The sequence below is a fragment of the Lepeophtheirus salmonis genome, chromosome 7, assembly GCF_016086655.4.
Source record: "Lepeophtheirus salmonis chromosome 7, UVic_Lsal_1.4, whole genome shotgun sequence".
NCBI lineage: Eukaryota > Metazoa > Arthropoda > Copepoda > Siphonostomatoida > Caligidae > Lepeophtheirus > Lepeophtheirus salmonis.
This window is the reverse complement of record NC_052137.2, coordinates 17,919,566-17,937,186: the sequence shown is the minus strand read 5'-3', so window position 1 is coordinate 17,937,186 and position 17,621 is coordinate 17,919,566. Positions and strand designations below refer to the sequence as shown.

General features: G+C 30.7%; 2 protein-coding genes across 2 annotated transcripts in view; one reads left to right on the top strand and one right to left on the bottom strand.

Moving 5' to 3' along the window:
* LOC139906019 (zinc finger MYM-type protein 1-like) overlaps positions 1–7,421 on the bottom strand; it is a 40,504-nt gene extending 33,083 nt beyond the window's left edge. The window contains exons 1-2 of the mRNA XM_071890109.1: positions 7,077–7,421; positions 5,936–6,023 (exon numbers count right to left, since the gene is read on the bottom strand). Of these exons, the coding sequence (XP_071746210.1) occupies positions 5,936–6,023; positions 7,077–7,421 (433 nt within the window). The remainder of the gene's footprint in view (positions 1–5,935; positions 6,024–7,076) is intronic.
* The window catches only part of LOC121121660 (uncharacterized), an 80,023-nt gene continuing 63,933 nt past the window's right edge, over positions 1,532–17,621 (top strand). Inside the window, exon 1 of the mRNA XM_040716626.2 lies at positions 1,532–1,643. The gene's annotated coding sequence lies outside the window, so the exon portion shown is untranslated. The remainder of the gene's footprint in view (positions 1,644–17,621) is intronic.

Genomic DNA, 17,621 nt, shown 5'->3' with positions numbered 1-17,621 from the left:
AATTTTAAAATATATAAAAAGTATTATTCAAAAAGTGTTATTTTATAGTTTAATATCTTTTTTGGCATTTAATGTTGTGTTTTATCTATACTTTTTGTCCAAAAACTAAGCAAAATCATCAATAAAGACATTTTGGGAGAAACTTTAAGGCCGATGAAGCAGGGTAAAGGGCATCCTTAGATCCCTAAAAAGTGATTTTCGAGCTTGTCACATCTTACAGCATAGGAAAAAATCCAAAGGCATATCAAAATTCAAAAATATATATTTAAATAGGCTTACTGTACCATGTACTCCTCTCTCATAAGTAATTGTCGTACGAACTGACAAAGGAAAAAGAGGTGCTATAATTTTCAATCGCCCGATCACAGAAAGTGCAGTATATATTTTTCACAGCTGAATTGTTTATATGGAGTCAAAATGCAGCCATTCGATATCAGAACCACTGTTTTCCATAAGAAATAAAAGGTTCCTCAATATTGTTTTAGGATCTCCGTTAAAACCTAAGATCCATAGTCTGTATTGTCCTTTAATATTCGATGCCTCTGATTGTTGGTAGAAAAAACTACAATAAATATGATATAATGAATGTTTTTAGCATCAATCTCAACGGCTCTAAAATGCTTGTAAGAGGTTCATACTCCAAAAAATCAGACTATCTAAGCCAGTGGGTATAAGATACCCGTTTGTACGTACCTTGTAGAGGATGAAAATAAATTTAGAGATAGTCTTCTTAATTTTGAAATAGTATAGATGTAATAAAAATTGAAATACGAGTCAATAATAAATATATAAGTACTAACCAAGATTGTATTACATTTTATTTGGAACTTTATATTTTTCTAATTATATCTTATGTTAACAAATATTAAATAACTTTATAAATATTAATTGGTATATTTTATCGTTTTCTTATGAAGATATATGTCTTCACAATATAGCAAACTATAATTTTTGTCCTTGTGATACAAAACGAGGAATTGTTTAGATTTTTAATAGAAGTATGAATTTTTCGTCATTTTTTTGTACTTACACCGATTCAGAAAAATATAGAGAAGTAGTTTAAATATTTTTTAAAATTTTGAAAACATGTCCCTACGAACTATATTATATTATGATTTTTTTTTCTTTTTGTAGTGTAAGATTTCGTAGGCGAAAAATAATACTGAATTATGTAGATGTTCAAAAAAATATTTTTCAAAAACGTACTCTATTGTCCACATAACAAATAAAAATTGGGATATAAAAAGCATTTTCATATTCCTCGGTGATAAAACAACCAAGAAATCACCACTTCAATCAAAGCGGAAAAAGACTTGAAATTTTGTTGTAATTGTAGTTTAGTAGATTTTTAGACCATTTTTGTCTATTTTTGTATTATATATAACTATTTTTTCCTTTTTTCTCTTCGGATTCGTCGGAGAAAGATGACTTCACACACAGAGTAGATAAAAATAGTAAATGAGAAATATTCAAAACGTTGCGCCTCTTTTGATATTTTGTTGTATATATTTTATAAATACAAAAGTATTTCAGTAGTAGCATTTACACCCAAAACCATATATTGTGAGATTAATAAGTGAGCAAGGCTATCATCCCACATAAAAATTAAAACTTTCTTAATTTATAATCATTTATTGACAGCGGTAAGATATGATATTAAACATGTTTTTTCCCACCTTCTGATTTCCTCATTTTTATGTTGAAAGTTCATATATTTTTCGAGTAAACCTTTCAAAGGAAAAAAGTTTGAATTATTAGAATTGACAACCCTGATTTTGGAAAGTACAGATGTAAGGGATCATTCATAGTGTATAGGGTTATTTTTTTATAGCATTCTGACACCTTATGGAGTCCGTCTTAGAGATGTAGATCAAATACATTGAGAGAGGTTTTTACAGGGCTTCCAAGTTTTAGTTTATCTTTGCGTAAAATTTTTGCATTCAAAAGATTTTCATCAATATATTTTTCAATATTATTATTCATCTTTCAAATGATGTAATACTATTTTTCCATTGTTGTTATCTCTGATATTGTTCTTTCTCGGCAGAATATTGCTTTGAATTATTAACATATTCTAAATATATATACGTATATATATATTTTAAATGGTTCTAAAGACCAAACCTGGGGTTCTTGAAGATTTGAAGTATCATTTTCGTGTTTTACCAATTACAAAAATTATATAATACATGTCATGACTTGAATTTTGTTATTCAGGTCTATTATTAAAGGCCACTTCTTATATGTTAAAATACAAATTGAAGAAAATAAATTATCCGGGGCCCCTACAGGTAGAAGCCCCTATGTTATAAGCTAGTCTATACTATGATCCTCACCGGGCATCGGTGAAATCGACAGCAGTGTTAGGCCGATTTCGAAAGCTGATACTTCAAAAAAGGTCTATTTCGATGCATCAGTAGACCCCTAGTTCAAACTAAGCTATCCTAAACAATGTATTTTATGTAGCATGTAAGGACTACCCCCAAACAAAGTTTTGAAGCAATATATTCCTTTATGATACTACAATAGCTTATACATCCTGAAAAGACGGTGGAATAATTGTTACCACAAACGATTTTTACTTGTTGAAACAATACGTACTCAAACATAGAAGAACTCTTTCTTTTGATGTTTAGCAATAAGTTAATAATTTTATTATAATTATATTATGTGGAACAGATTCAAATATTATTCTTTTGTTGGTCAGCATAGTTTTGAAGCTTTGGGTAGATCCTTTTTGATACCAGCACTCAGCAAGGTATGGTGCTATTGATGTTCTAATTTTTGTTCACTATTATTTGTTAAAAGTACGTTTAGAATATTCATTAAACTTTTTTTTTAAGGAGGCAATTTGTGGACAAATTGACTAATTTGCATTGCTTTAACAGAGATGGGTTCATTTAGATTTTTTTTACAAATTATAAGAAAGTGGCATGTCCTATTTTTTTAATTTGTAAGTGAATAATAATAAATTAAAAAATCACTAATTAGAACTTATTTAGTGGTTTGCGCTAATGCAATTTATGTATTCAATCGATTTAGCGTATTTCTTTTATTGCCAATAGACTTAACCGGATCCAACTATAATTCCAATTCTTAATTATGTTAATCCCATTAATGTCAATAATATAAAAACAATGTATGTCTGTCTGGAGATGACTCATTTTTAACAACGAGCCTCTGTAGTTAAATCTTAGTATGTCATTAAAAAAAGGAGGAAAATGCAATGAGGAGTAATTACAAAATGGGGATCCAAAACTTGGACTAGCATTTAATTGCAGTTTTATCCCCCTTATTTCTTGATTACGAGTCTTAATTATGCAACCAAACGACAGCTTCAACAGAGTTTTGTTTAAATTCCATATCCCTAATTGTAAAAATGTCACAGTAACGGCTACAAAAGTATAACATATGCGATTTTCTCAGCCCCTGCGTTCAATGTACCAAAACTTTTGCAGTAACAAAATGTTTGACTTCTGACAAGCCTTTATTAGGCCCTCATTTAACCTTGACCCCAACCTAAAAGACTTTGCAGTTTGAGGTGTCTTGGAGAAGAATGCCTGCTGCTCATCTAATCCAAATTTGGACTCGTTTTCAGGGGCATCTACAGGATTATGTTATTGGGAGGGGCTTGGTTTTTGGAATATAAAAAAAAAAAAAAAAAAAAAAGAATGAAAAGTTAATTTTTTTTTCAAAAATCCACAGTTTTTCACAAAATAATATATTTATTAAGAAAATAATTTCAAAAATCCATAGCTTTTTTCATAAATTAAATTTTTCTGGAATAAAATTCCTAAAATTAAATTTTCGGAGATAAATTTCAAAAAGCTATATTTATTCTTTAAATACTAACTTGTTGGCAAAAAAATTTCAAAATTTTTATTTTGTTTATTGAGGTTTTCATTTTATAGGCACAGATTACATAAAAAATAAATGAAGGAAGGAGGATCACGTAAAAAGATCACATTTAAATAAATATTTTAGTTAATAATTTTCCCTTCCAAAAAAAAAAAACCAAAAAAAAAAAACCCTACGTAAGCACTATACACATATTATTTATAAAAAACCACTTAATAGAATCCTTCATCATATAGAATTTAGAACACACATACAAACATATAACTAAAACCAAAATAGAAGCAATTAAGAATAATATAAGAAACAATCCACAATTAAAAGTACAAACAGTCTCTATATTAAGACTATTTCTTTTTAAAAGCTTTATAAGATCTTAAAATCCACTTTAAAGAGTCTAAATATTTTGTAGACATCGAGGTGTAATACCTAATAACATCGCCTCCATATTTCCATCCAGATCCAGAGGTGTCAGGAACCATCAAAGAGAAGGTAGCATACATTGCAATAGCTGAGATGATAACAGCTCTTATCTGGTTTATAATTTGTAATTTTGATGGCAATAAGAGCCTTGAAATTAAATATTGCTAATTCCAACGCCTTCATTTTCCCCGCAGATCCCTTTCGTTTTGAATGCCCAAACAAAATCAGTGCTTTTATGAATTTTGATGCTTGGTCATCTAGTCCCTTTACACATAAGGAAAAAATATATTTATAATTCGAACACTGGGACAATCGACGAAAGTGTGAATGGAGGAATTAAAAGTTTTTCCACTGCCTTTACATGGAGCATTATAAAAAATCAGGCCAGGCGAGATTTGAAACTGCGCAGTAATTTTTTTGTCGTCATAAATATATAGTAAGGATCTATCACAGTAACATTAGTCTTAAAATCTCTTGAATATAACATTTCAAAATGCCATGGTGTTGGAGGAATGTGGTTCTTAGCAGTTCTAAAGAGCGGAAAACAAAATTTATCCCTCCCAAATACTGAATCAGTGTATTTTGGAACAGTCAAAATAGATTTATTTATAGCCATACTTTTTAGGTAGTTCGGATCCGCTGTATTGCTGAAAAAATGTTTCCGTGCTACGTTTTGATGAATTATATCTATGGTAGTGTTCGACTCATACGTTGGCGTTCCATACCATAAAACACGATCAGCAGCACCCCATGAAAATGATATTTTCTCGACTGATCCGTTTGAGAAAATAGTACTAATCATCAAAAACATGAATAGAGGAGTACCTGATACAGTAACTCTCCATTCCAAGAGGGGATTTTTCGTTATGTCAATAAAAATATTCAGGTATATCTTGGGGATAATAAAATATAGTAGAGTTAGCACACCTCCTATTAATTTCTTTTGGCCTTTTGAGAAAAGAGAGGTTTTTTAAATAAAAAAGGGTCTTCAACCACGAATTTTCTTAATTAATTGCCTTCTCAGCTAAAACAGGTAGATAACTTGCTTTAGATAAAATCAGGGGAACTATTTCAGCACCATACAATTCAACTCTTATCAGGAGATTGTGTTTCCTTAATTATCTTACTTTTTTATAACCCAAACTACACAGGGTTGCCCAATTTGTGTACGTTTCCCTGTGTCTTTGCCATTCTATGCCTAAAATTTCAATCTTATTTTTGACATTACAATCTAAAAGTGTAGTCAAAGAGTGGGGCTTCCAAATCCCTGCTGGAAGAACAGCAGTCTTATTTTTTTAAAATATCAATCCATACCTGTGGGAATATGTTTCAAAATACTTTAGAATGACTTCAATCCTTCTAACTAACTGACGTTCAGTGTTGGCTTCGACGAATAATATGACATCATCTGGATAGGTGTTAAGTAAATGGTTAGAATTACCTAAGGAAATTCAAAAGCCCCTATATCTCTTTAGCAGAGATATACAAAAAAAATTGCTGCATTGGCCTCCAGGAATATTCTGAAATTGAGAGTAGAAATAGTCCAAAATATCATTAGTTTTGTCTAAGACCTTAAATTCCAAAACGATCTTCTTAACATTAGCTTTTGTATTTACGTCTTACAAATGCAGGACTCTTCTTCGAATATTGAACTTACACTCTTTGTCACGCTTTCTCTCCATCTCTTCCTCTACAATATCAGATATTCCATATGCATTACGAGTATCCACTGCTAAAAAAAACAACTATGAAATACAGATCCCTTCTCTATTATCTCCTCAACACTTTTGTCAAACAGTAACGATTCTCTCCTTTTTGCCCTACTAAACATATCAGCAGTAATTTTAAGATTTTGTATGAGACGACAAGCCAACCAGTTGGATGGTTGAAGGGGGTCAAAAAGCACGTCCAGGCTGTGGGCTTTTATAAAGTCTTCTTGTTCTATAATCCACCAGGATAGACTATACTGCCGAATTGAAGGACTTGATCGAATTTTCACTTGAATGATCTTGGGATCAGAAAAGGGTTCTAGACGATAAAATGATTATTTAATATTTTTGAAAATGCTTGGAGAAACTGGAGCATGATCTATTTATTCTTGATGGTCGATTTCCATTTTTCCATGAAAATATGTCATCAGGACTTAGAATTTTAGCAGTATCAAGGATATTGTGTTATCCTACAAGCTTAAGTAAGAAGTGTGAGTTAGTGTGTTCGAATTTTTATCTATATCTACATTCATATCACCTATAGGGATACATGGAAGGGAATCACACTTAAGATTGTACAACATTGGTTGGTAGAAAGGATGAGATCTTATGTTTGGTCCATAAGCATTAATTAAGGAAAACCTTAAGCCATTGTTATTAATTTCAACTATGTGCCATTGACTCTTGGATGAGTACTCTCTGGACAAAGAAGATCACTCCATTTTCTTTGAAACCAGTGATAGAATGTCTATGGAAGAGGCATACCCATTAAAAAAAGAATCGAAATCTTAAGGAAGACAGAACCCACCAGAACTTTTACAGGTTGAAGAAACTTTGGTTCTTACGCCTTGCAAACAAATTATATTAGGATTACGCTTTGTAAGTCTTTTAATTAAAGCATGTCTGGTCTTTATGTCTCTTCCACCTCTTGTATTTAGTAAAAGTATTTTGAATGTTTCCATGAATGCAAATATTAATTACTCTGTATTTTCTTGGGAGTTTCACTTTTCTATGGGGAAAGACCAGTATCTGGAGCAGACCTTTTTGTAACAGATTCTGACCTTGTACGTGAGGTCATAGTGTGTTTACATTAATTAGAGGTTTCGTTTTCTTAGTTGGTTTCAGATTTTCATTCGAATCTAATGGAATATCTTCCAATCGTTCCGTATTGTTGTCTTCATTCCCTGTTATAAGTGTAGTTATAAGTCTACCTGTTTTATCATTGACTGAGAGTGAAAGCACCTGGCCTTGACTTATTTCTGCATTAAATACCTCATTCAATGCATCAAAATTTTCCAAAATCACTATTTTCCTGCTATTTTCCTGAGATCCATCATTATTTGTCTGTTTATCTTCTGATTCTTCTTCCAGTACTTTGTCATCCTTCCCTGATGACTGACTTCCTTCTTGATTATCCTGAACAGATCTTTCCATATTTGTAGGATTTTTTGAACTATTCTCGTCACTGCTTTTTGGTTCATTAGTATTATGACATTTAGCATTATCGTAAGGAACTTACTCTTTCAGAATTTTTAGGTAATTTGACCCCTTTTGATACTTATTGGGACAACTTTGAGCAAAATGACCAGTTTCATAACATTTTGCACATGTCTTACGTTGACTTAATTAGCTCATTCGTGTTTTGAAACCTTTGAGTGGAAGAAATCATGGTGTTTCAAATCTAGGGATTATATTTAAAACGAAGTTACCATTATTTAAACACTTTAATCTCCCTTCCTGAAAACCATATTGTTTTGAACGATTGATAATAGTTCCATATTTCTCTAGTAATAAATTAAATTCTCCATTTACAACATCTTCATGTAGGGAGTGAATTATAACTTTCTTCTCAAAAATAATAGGATTTCCCGCAGAGTCTTTACGCTGAGTTTTTAAGCTTACTATTCCTTTGATTCCTCCATCTTTTTCTGTTAGTTTTCTGATGACAAACTCATCTTCAACGTTAGCAAAGGCAAAGCCAATGTTCAAATCTTTGTTAAGAACAATAACAATAATATTTCCAGCCCCTGGGCAAATATGAATACCCTGAAATATAGAATGGCCAGCTCAAGAGTGACTAAGGTTATATTTTCTACTTCTACATAAGTAGGACGCTCCATAGCTATTCAATGACAATTAAATTTGAATAATTAAATTAATTTTCAGATATAAATATTTTTTGAAAAAAAAAAATCAAATATTTAGTTTTGTAGATAAGTCAAAACACCTCCAGCACTCCCCCTGCGAATGCCCCTGGTTTTGGAGCTGCCATCATGACAGGACGGTACACAATTGACATATCCTTTATCGAGTAGAGTAAAGCCTGTCATTCCTTGTAATGGAGGACATACATAAGAAATACAGCTAAAAATGGTATTTAAATATATCTCAAATTGATTTTGAGTGGCCTTTTCTTGATTCTTTGAAAATCACGTTTTTTTTCAAATTTATTCATGCTACTGCTATGCTATTCAGTATTGAGTAACCACTCTGTATAAAAAATTCTGAATGTGACTTTAGTTAAGATTTAGAGTCTAGCTACCAGGGTGTCTGCAGGGGCTGTAGCCCTCCCCCAAATTAAGAAATTGTTGATTCTTACTACAAAATGGAGTAAATGTTTCATTTCTTTATTCACAAAATTTACTTTTTTGAGAAAAGCTATGAATTTTTGATATTTTTCTATAGAAAATTTAATAATTGAATTTTTTTTCTGAAAAATTATATATTTCTAATGTAATTTTAGATTTAAATTTTCTGGAAAAAAAAATCAATTTTTGTTAACAGTTCTAGATTTTTTGAAAATAACTGGATTTTTGAAATTTTCCAAAATTTAATTGTCTATAGATAACTATAATTTTTTGAAATTTTTCTCCATAAAAATGTCATTTATTCATTACCAGTTCTAAATTTTTGATTTTTTTTTTTGAGAATAACTATAGATTTTTGAAATTAAAATCTGTAATTGTTTGTAAATAGTTATTGATTTTTGAAATTTTGTTCCAAAAAATTTAACTTGCTCATTTTTTTTCAATTTTTTATCCAAAAAAATTAATTTTTAATTTTTTTTTTCAAAAATATTCCAAACAACAAGCCCCCCCCAAAATATAATTCTGCGGACGCTCCTGAGCTAAAGCTCAAAGCGACATATTAAAAAGGAAAGATAGATATCTTGTAGACTCGTTATGCATAATTTTGTCCATTATTGTGCCTATTGTTAAACACTTAATAATTATGAGCAATGTCGTGAAATTCTGCTAGTATATCATATTTCATTCACTAGAATTGTATATAATTTAAAGTAGTTTCCGATAATATATGTTATTTTTCGTATATGCAATTAAAATGAGTTAGCCCACCTCCTATTAATTTTTTTGGCCTTTTGAGAGAAGAGAGGTTCTTTAAATAAAAAAGGGTCTTCAACCACGAATTGTCTTAATTAATTGCCTTCTCAGCTAAAACAGGTAGAGAACTTGCTTTAGATAAAACCAGGGGAACTATTTCAGCCCCATACAATTCAACTCTTATCAGGCGATTGTGTTTCCTTAATTATCTTACTTTTTTATATAGCAAATTATACAGGGTTGTCCAATTTGTGTAAGTTTCACTATGTCTTTGCCATTCTATATATAAATATAGGTCTTCCACAAATATATGCGTGAATATTATATACCTCACTTTGTTACCTTTATTGTATCACACAACCTTTCTTCCAAAAAGAAATATAGAAATTGTCCAAAATCATCTGGTAGTTACCTAGTTAACCTACTGTTAATGATGCCCCATACCATCATTGCCATATTATTTCTCCACAATTTTTAAAATGAATTAAATATAATACTTCAAAATATTGTTTAATGCTTAAATAACTCCAGAATTTAGTGAAGCTTGTCGATGGACAAGATAATGATTAGAAATATGTTCCTTCTTCAAATATAATGAAGATCCATATTAAAAACAACTCGTTAGTCCTCTTCCTCATTCCTTTTTTTAAATCGTAATCAATATACGTTCTCCCTTATTCCGTTAGCACAATAACTCATTTTTGAATTTTGTTGGCGCATTTTCGAACTAACAAATGCTTTGAGACACGGGAAATGGATCTGGTTTCATGACAAAAATCAACTTATTAGCAAAAAAACAAACTTGACCTCCAGAGTCAAGGAATCTGATCTGATCAAAATGAAACATGCCCTTAGATACGGAACTCAGAATTCTAAACAACTTTTATTTATAACTAAAGTATGTATTTATCTCAATTTTTGAAATAAATGCACTATGAGTTTTTATCAACAGACCGCTGAGTTATTTAAAACAGCAATAAAATAAATCGAAATAAAATATAATAGGTGCGTGTACTAGTATTTCATAATATTAAACTCTTACATAGTATTTTATTATTTTATATTATACTGTATTATAATTAGGGGGATGGGCATCGAGCCAGTGCGAGTAAAAAGCGAGACATATGGTACTATTGATTAAAGTTACGGTTTTGGAAGATAGAATATCACGTGATGGGCGTATATAAATTAGAATCTTCTATATTTCAAATGAATATAGGAGAGTTAATATAGAAAGTAATTGAAATTTTCAATTTTAGGAACATCTGATTTACTTTGGGAAACTCAAAAAAAACTTCTAAATTACTAAATTATAGATTTAAAAACAAACATTAATAAAAGTTGCTAATATGATATGTCATACAATGAGTATTATCACTTTACCCGTAATAGTAAACTACTAGTTAATTTATAAATTAAAGTATTATAACGTATATTTGTGATATTAAGTTAAAGAAGTATGGATATAATGAAAAACACAACTAAAAAAAACAACGATTAATTATTACCAAAATTATTAATTAGAAATTTTAATAGTAGGAATACACAGAAAGTGACACGAATTAATAATGACAAACGATACGAAAATGAAGTTATTAACACTAAATATTACAAATTATTGGGGACAAATGATACAAAATTGAAGTTATTAAAATTAAAAATTACGAATGGATTCAACAAAATTATTAGGGTCAAATGTAAATTATAAATATACAAAATAAAATTAGACATTTTTATACAGAAAAAATATACTAATTATGAGTAGAAATAAAAACCGTATTTTTCCTTTCAACCTTCAAATTATATGTAGAATCCTCATTCTTCGACGTCCAAGTATTTTGTAAAGCTAACAGAAATTAATGTGTTCAGTATTTAACAGAACTTATAATTATCTAAAATAAATTGCACTTCAACATGTTGGAATCCATGAATCCGAAGAAACTGACAAACTATTGGCACGCCACTTGAAGCTAAGACCCCTTTTGAGACTATTCATGCTGTTGTTCTCGGCCAAAGTACTGTAGTTTTCTAACGCCTTATCTTGGATTTTTGATGAGATGAAAATACGGAAACTCTTCAGATATGTTCTCCATGAGATTGGAACGAAGCCAGATAGAGGAAATCTATTAACTTGATCATCCATCTCAAGTGAACAGATTCGACTCCTTCCTTCCGAATAAGAATAAAGGATTGCAACATTGAAGAGATCCATTTACGATGAGTAGGGAATTTCAATATTTCGAATATAATTGGTATTTACTTTATTTGAATTTGTACGAAGTAAAATTAATTATTACAAGGTATGGCGTTTTTATCGTTACATTGAAATAGTAAACATTATTAAGATAATTTGTTATAAAGTATTATAACGTATTTTTATAATAGTAAGTTAAATAAATATGATGGGTAAATTTTAACAAAATAAAACTAAAAACAACAATTAGACTAATTATAAATTTTAATATAAGTCATAAGCAGAGAATCAGAAAAATTTAAAGGGACAAATGATATAATGTAGTTAACAAAAACAAAACAAATAAATTCAACAAATTATTAGTGGCATTATAGAGAAATAAAATGACACATTTTTATACATAAATAAGTATACTTATCAGCAGAATACTGCCAACTGTAGACAGAAATATCGAGAAACGAAAATCATCTTTAAGAGTCTGCAATTATTTTTCACCCGTTTTCCAAAGACAAATGAGGCACAAAAGTAATAAATAATTCAAAGATCCAGGTTATATAATGATCCATATAGATTATACATAACAAAGTCCACCATATAAATGGAATTGTGATTGAGGTAAGTTATATCTGCGTTATATACATCAAGGAAACTGAAGGACTCTAATCAATGAAATATTTTCTGGAAGGAAGAAAAGGACTTCAGAATTTCAATAAAGAAGTAGTGGATTGAGGATTAGAATTGTTTCAGTCGGTTATAATGCCTTTTATGGAACTCATTATTTTTTATAACAGTATACAATTATTCCGTAGAAGATTTGGAGGAATTTATGTATGTATTTTTGAGCATAGAGGCAATTATTCACCAGGTTTGAAGTCGCTATCACATACCTTGATGGGAAGGAACATCTGTACAATGAGCGATCCTTCCAAGAAAAGAAGATGAGGTCCACCGAGTGAGGTACAGAGAGACGAGATCCTTTAAACAGAACATGAAGAGAGGGTCAGAAGGGGTGTGGCTAGGATATCCAAATGGAATATATGAACTCTTAGGGATAATGGATAGATGCAGATTAATGAATTGAAATCCAGGCGGAGGGGTAACTTTTTTAAAGCACTTCACTTATACAATTAAATATATTCAATATTGCACTAAGGTAAGTGGCAAACTACCGGTAGTTGCATAAATACGCGGACTAATTTTTAAACGCTTATATCTCGAGGGTCCGTGACCGGAAATAAAAAATTCTAGCAGAAGTAACTCGCTAAATCTTTTGGCTTCTTATCGTTTTTCTTACTCGGATAAAAAAAAGTCGTTTACGATGAATGACGAGGCCAAACGTCATATGGTTGCCACTCTCCTCTGCGCCGGTAGGTCTGTCAAGGAGATAATCAAGGACACTGGACTATCCAGGACTACTGTGTTCAAGGTCAAGAAGCTTGCCAAGGAGGTAAAAGATCTGAAAGACCTGCCCATGACTCAGGATTGGCTCGCTGCCAACATGCCATTTTGGAACAAAAAAAATTGGCCACCTCAATCACCTGATTTGAATCCCCTTGACTACAGTGTGAGGTGGCAAATTGAGAAGAAGGCCTGTGCTACCCGCCACCCGAATTTGGACTCATTGAAGGCCAGCGTCAATGAGCAATGGGAATCCATGGAAGATCATTACATCATCAATGTGTGCAAGGCCTTCCGCTGGCACTCGGAGGGTGTCATAGCAGCTGATGGCGGTTATATTCAGTAATTATACTAAATTTTATACCAGAATCAATACTCTATTGTATAATTCTCCAAAAAAATACATCATACGAATTTAATTACACATTTAATTATTTGCCACAAATAGTCCGCGTATTTATGCAACTACCGGTATAGTCTTTATTAGAGGGAGATGTTGTACCAGAATTATAAATAAATAATGAAGAAAAAAACAATAAAAAGGAACACAACAACGTTTTCCTTTTCTAATCTCAAAAAGTAATTTATTTTACCAAACGCGCCCATTCTTAAATTTATAATATTACTTAGTGATATTTTTTAAAAGCGTAGCTATAAAATTGTCTTTCTAAAAATAAAAATTCATAGAAATAATAAAATGGCCACTCGAGAAAAGTTATTCTCTTTAACTTAACGTGTGTACGTTCGCGCCCAGTTGATTCCTAGAGAAAGGAATATGCTTTATGTATATGGATTTCACCAAAAGATTCAATGGTAAGATAGAGTAAATGTAAATGTTTACTTATACTTTTTCAGTGCAACTCCACATCTAACCAGTTAAAGGAACATTAAAAAAAAAAAAAAAAAAAATGACCTGTAATAAAATGATCTCTAAGGTACTCCCAAACTATCAATATCATATTATTTCTCAACAATTTTTAAAATGAATTAAATGAATATATTTCATAATACTAAACTCTTACATAGTATTTTATTCGATATTGTATTATAATATCGCTTAGTAATATTTTATTAAGAGCATAGATGTACATTTGTATTTCTAAGAAATTTATTTATAGAAATAATAAGATGTCCATATGTATACATACGATGAGGGATCAATAACAAATTGTATCTATGTCCTTTTGGAAACTAAACATGAGTATTGCATAACTTATTACTTCGTAAATTTAACTAAAAGAATAAATTATGAACTAGCCATGACATCTCCAGTGATACGAGGTTATACACAGCTGACAACAAAATACGTAGGGTATTTTTGTGTTAGCGAAATATTGCTCTTACATATGTACATTAAAGTGATCCCTATTTTTGCAATGATATAGTATGCAAAAGCCAATTGTATGTCAAAGGATTTCAAAAACATTTTTGCTTCAGCCTTAGTCTTACCAAAAATAATTAGTATTATTCTAAAGATTTTGAAAATTTTAGTATAAACTTGCAAGAATATGTAGATCTTTGATGTACCCCGTATAAATTTCCTTTACTGAACACTAACACACAGTCAACAAAACAAATGAATAATTGACATATAATTGTCAAAACTGTCATTAATCGTTTTGAAAATCTCTCAACACAGAAGAATTTCGAGGTCTTCAAATCAAATTGAAGCAAGATTAGAAGTGAGCAAATCTTTAAAATACCATTGTTTATTTATTTAGTGATTTAAGTGACGACCATTTGACAGTGATTAAGTTGACTCCAATAAATGTACGCCGTTTAATACATATAGTATCCCAACCAACCTAAGTGAGTTTTAAATTGACTTAAAGGGAAGTCAATTTTTTTTTTTTTATCCTTAAACATGTTACATTCCTACAATCTTACATTGAATGGACACTTTCATATTATTTCATTTTAAAAATAAGGACTACTCTATTGCACATCAAATTATTTCTAGTTGACAATCTTAAAAGTGGTTTACACTTTCCAAGCTGTTATCATTATTCTTTTAATATTGAAGAGGCAATATCAAAGTATAAAGTATTACCACGAGTATCTGTCCTCATGAATGATGGGGAGTCATAAATATAATTAACTGCAGAGTAATTATTGTAAGTCCTTGTCAGACTCAGAGTAGAACTGAGGATCAATATCGGAGATATTGAGTGGGATTTTATTTTATTTCCTAGCCCTTACAAAGGGTTTTTCATAAGCAGATTTGAAAATCCAGTTTGGAATGGGTATGTCAAAAAGCCAAAAAAAAAACCCTGAAAATCAACATGGTAACCCTGAAAATTTGAATACTGTTTTGGAGGAGAGAAATAATAATGGTTATGACGTTTCATTAGATTAGTTAAAATCATCTGTGATAAGAGAGGAAGGAAAAAATGATATAAACAAGGACATTTGCTATATTACTCCGATATCAATCCCCCATTCTACTTTGAGTCCAACAAGGACTTACAATTATAACTCTTCAACAAATCCTCAGTGTCTTTTATGAGCACACTTGAACGTCTAAACAGGTTTTGAATATAATTAAATTTATTTAGCAAAGGATGTTCACTACTCAGGAATTAAATAATAATGACAGCTGCTAATGAAAATAAAATTCCTTTTTAATACTACCCATTACAAATTAACGGGCCAGCTAAGAAACACCTTGGATTTACATGTACTATATTCAAAAGGAACGCTTCAATTTTTTTTTTTCGTTAGTGTAAAAACGATGGCATATTTCTTTTCTTCCTTTGACATTTAGAAACTTCATTAGTATAGAGTTCATATATACATTTGATCAGTAATTGCAAATTATCCAAATTTATTACAAGAATAACTGTTCAATGCTGATACTGACTTTCATTGCAAAATCCTTTTCAGTAATGAAGCTCCTTTTTGGATCAATGACTTTATTAATAAGCAAAATATGAGTTATTGGTCGGACAGCAATCCACAAGTGCTTCACGAGATATCATTGCATACCGAAAAAAAATACTGTTTGGTGAGCACTTCATGCTGGAGGGATCATTGGGCCATATTTTCTCGTTGATGATGATAATCGTCACGTAAATGGAAATGCTATTCCACCATGATAACTGATTTTTTTTTTGCCTCAAGGGCAGAGTATGGACTTGGAAAAGATGTGGTTTCAACAAGAAGCTGCCACTTGTCACACAGAAAACGTTACTATCGATTTATTCTGAGATAAATTTGGCGAGCACATCATTTCGAGTAATGGACCAGTTGATTGGGCGTCTGGATCTTGCAAATTAACGCCTTTACATTATTTGTTTTTTTGGAGTTGTGTAAAGTCTACTCCAATAAGCTGGCGACATTAAAAGAGCTTAGATAATATATCACGTGCAAAATTGTTTCAATGTCGGTGTATTCATTTGAAAAAGCAGTGGAAAATTGGATTTTAGATTCTTAGCTGACCATATTATAAAAATCGATTTTCATACATAAATGTACATGCTTATTATTTACACTGAAGAAATAAGTTTGGCAAAATTTTTAGCTGATAGTGTTTTATTTATAAAAAAAGTTGATGAGCTCTTTATGAAAAACCCTATAGATCCTCGAAACTAATGTAATAAAGTGTAAGTACGGCTATCCTTCTCTTCCAAAACATTCTTCCAATTGTCAGGGTTACCACATCATTTTTGATTTCTTTTATTTTTATATAGCAACAAGTTAAATTTTTTACAATTATAACTAAATATCTACTTGATATTCTCCTAATTATTCCTTAGAAAAACATGATCGATTATTACTTACCTTTTTTTTCTCCTCAGAACTATTCATAAAAATATATTAATGCGCATATATTAACATTATTTATAGTCCACATTTAATTGTTTACTTATGAACAAGCGGATCTCCTATTAGGGTCTACTTTTTGGAGTTTTTTTTCTCGATACAATATAATTCTTCCTAAGTATCCATATGGTAAATTAATTATTTAAAAATTGATGTTAAAGGACTTGAGATTGCAAAAAAAAAACTTTATGTTTCTTTTCAATTTGGATGACAACGATGGATGTCTTGAGTGTTTAGAGGTAAATTTCATTCACTCAGTGACTCCTTCAAAAATGACTTAATTAGACTTGCGGGAGTACCCGTCATTGCTCAGGATTATTTGTGTAACTATAATGCAAAGTTTTTCAATATTTTTGTTTACCCACATTCATTGTATGGTAAATTGGAAAAAAAATCAGTCTTATTATATCTGTAAATAACACACCTCGGTCCTAGAACTGATTTTCAAATCCATCCCCCCCCCCTTCCCCCTTCCTTTCTACCTTTTTTTTAATGGCCCAATATTGTTTTACCATTCAACAATATTATGGACCAATTTGTTTTATAGTTTTTCTTCCCTCACAGCTCGGATTATAGACTATAACAATGAAGAAAATTATAATTGATAGCTGGAACGTATAATTAGTAATGATAATCGTGTGTAGCTTGGACATGTTAAAAAAAAAAAAAAACTGAAAATCAACATAGCTACCTTGACGATTTCGGAGAATATTTTGCCGGAGAGCAGCTTTGCATTCATAACGTTTCATTATATCAGATAAAATAAACTGTGGCGAGGGAGAAGAGATCGAAGGAAATAAACAAGGAGATTGACAAAAATTACTCTGATTTCGATACTCAATTTTACTCGAAGTTCAACAGGGACATACAACCTCATAA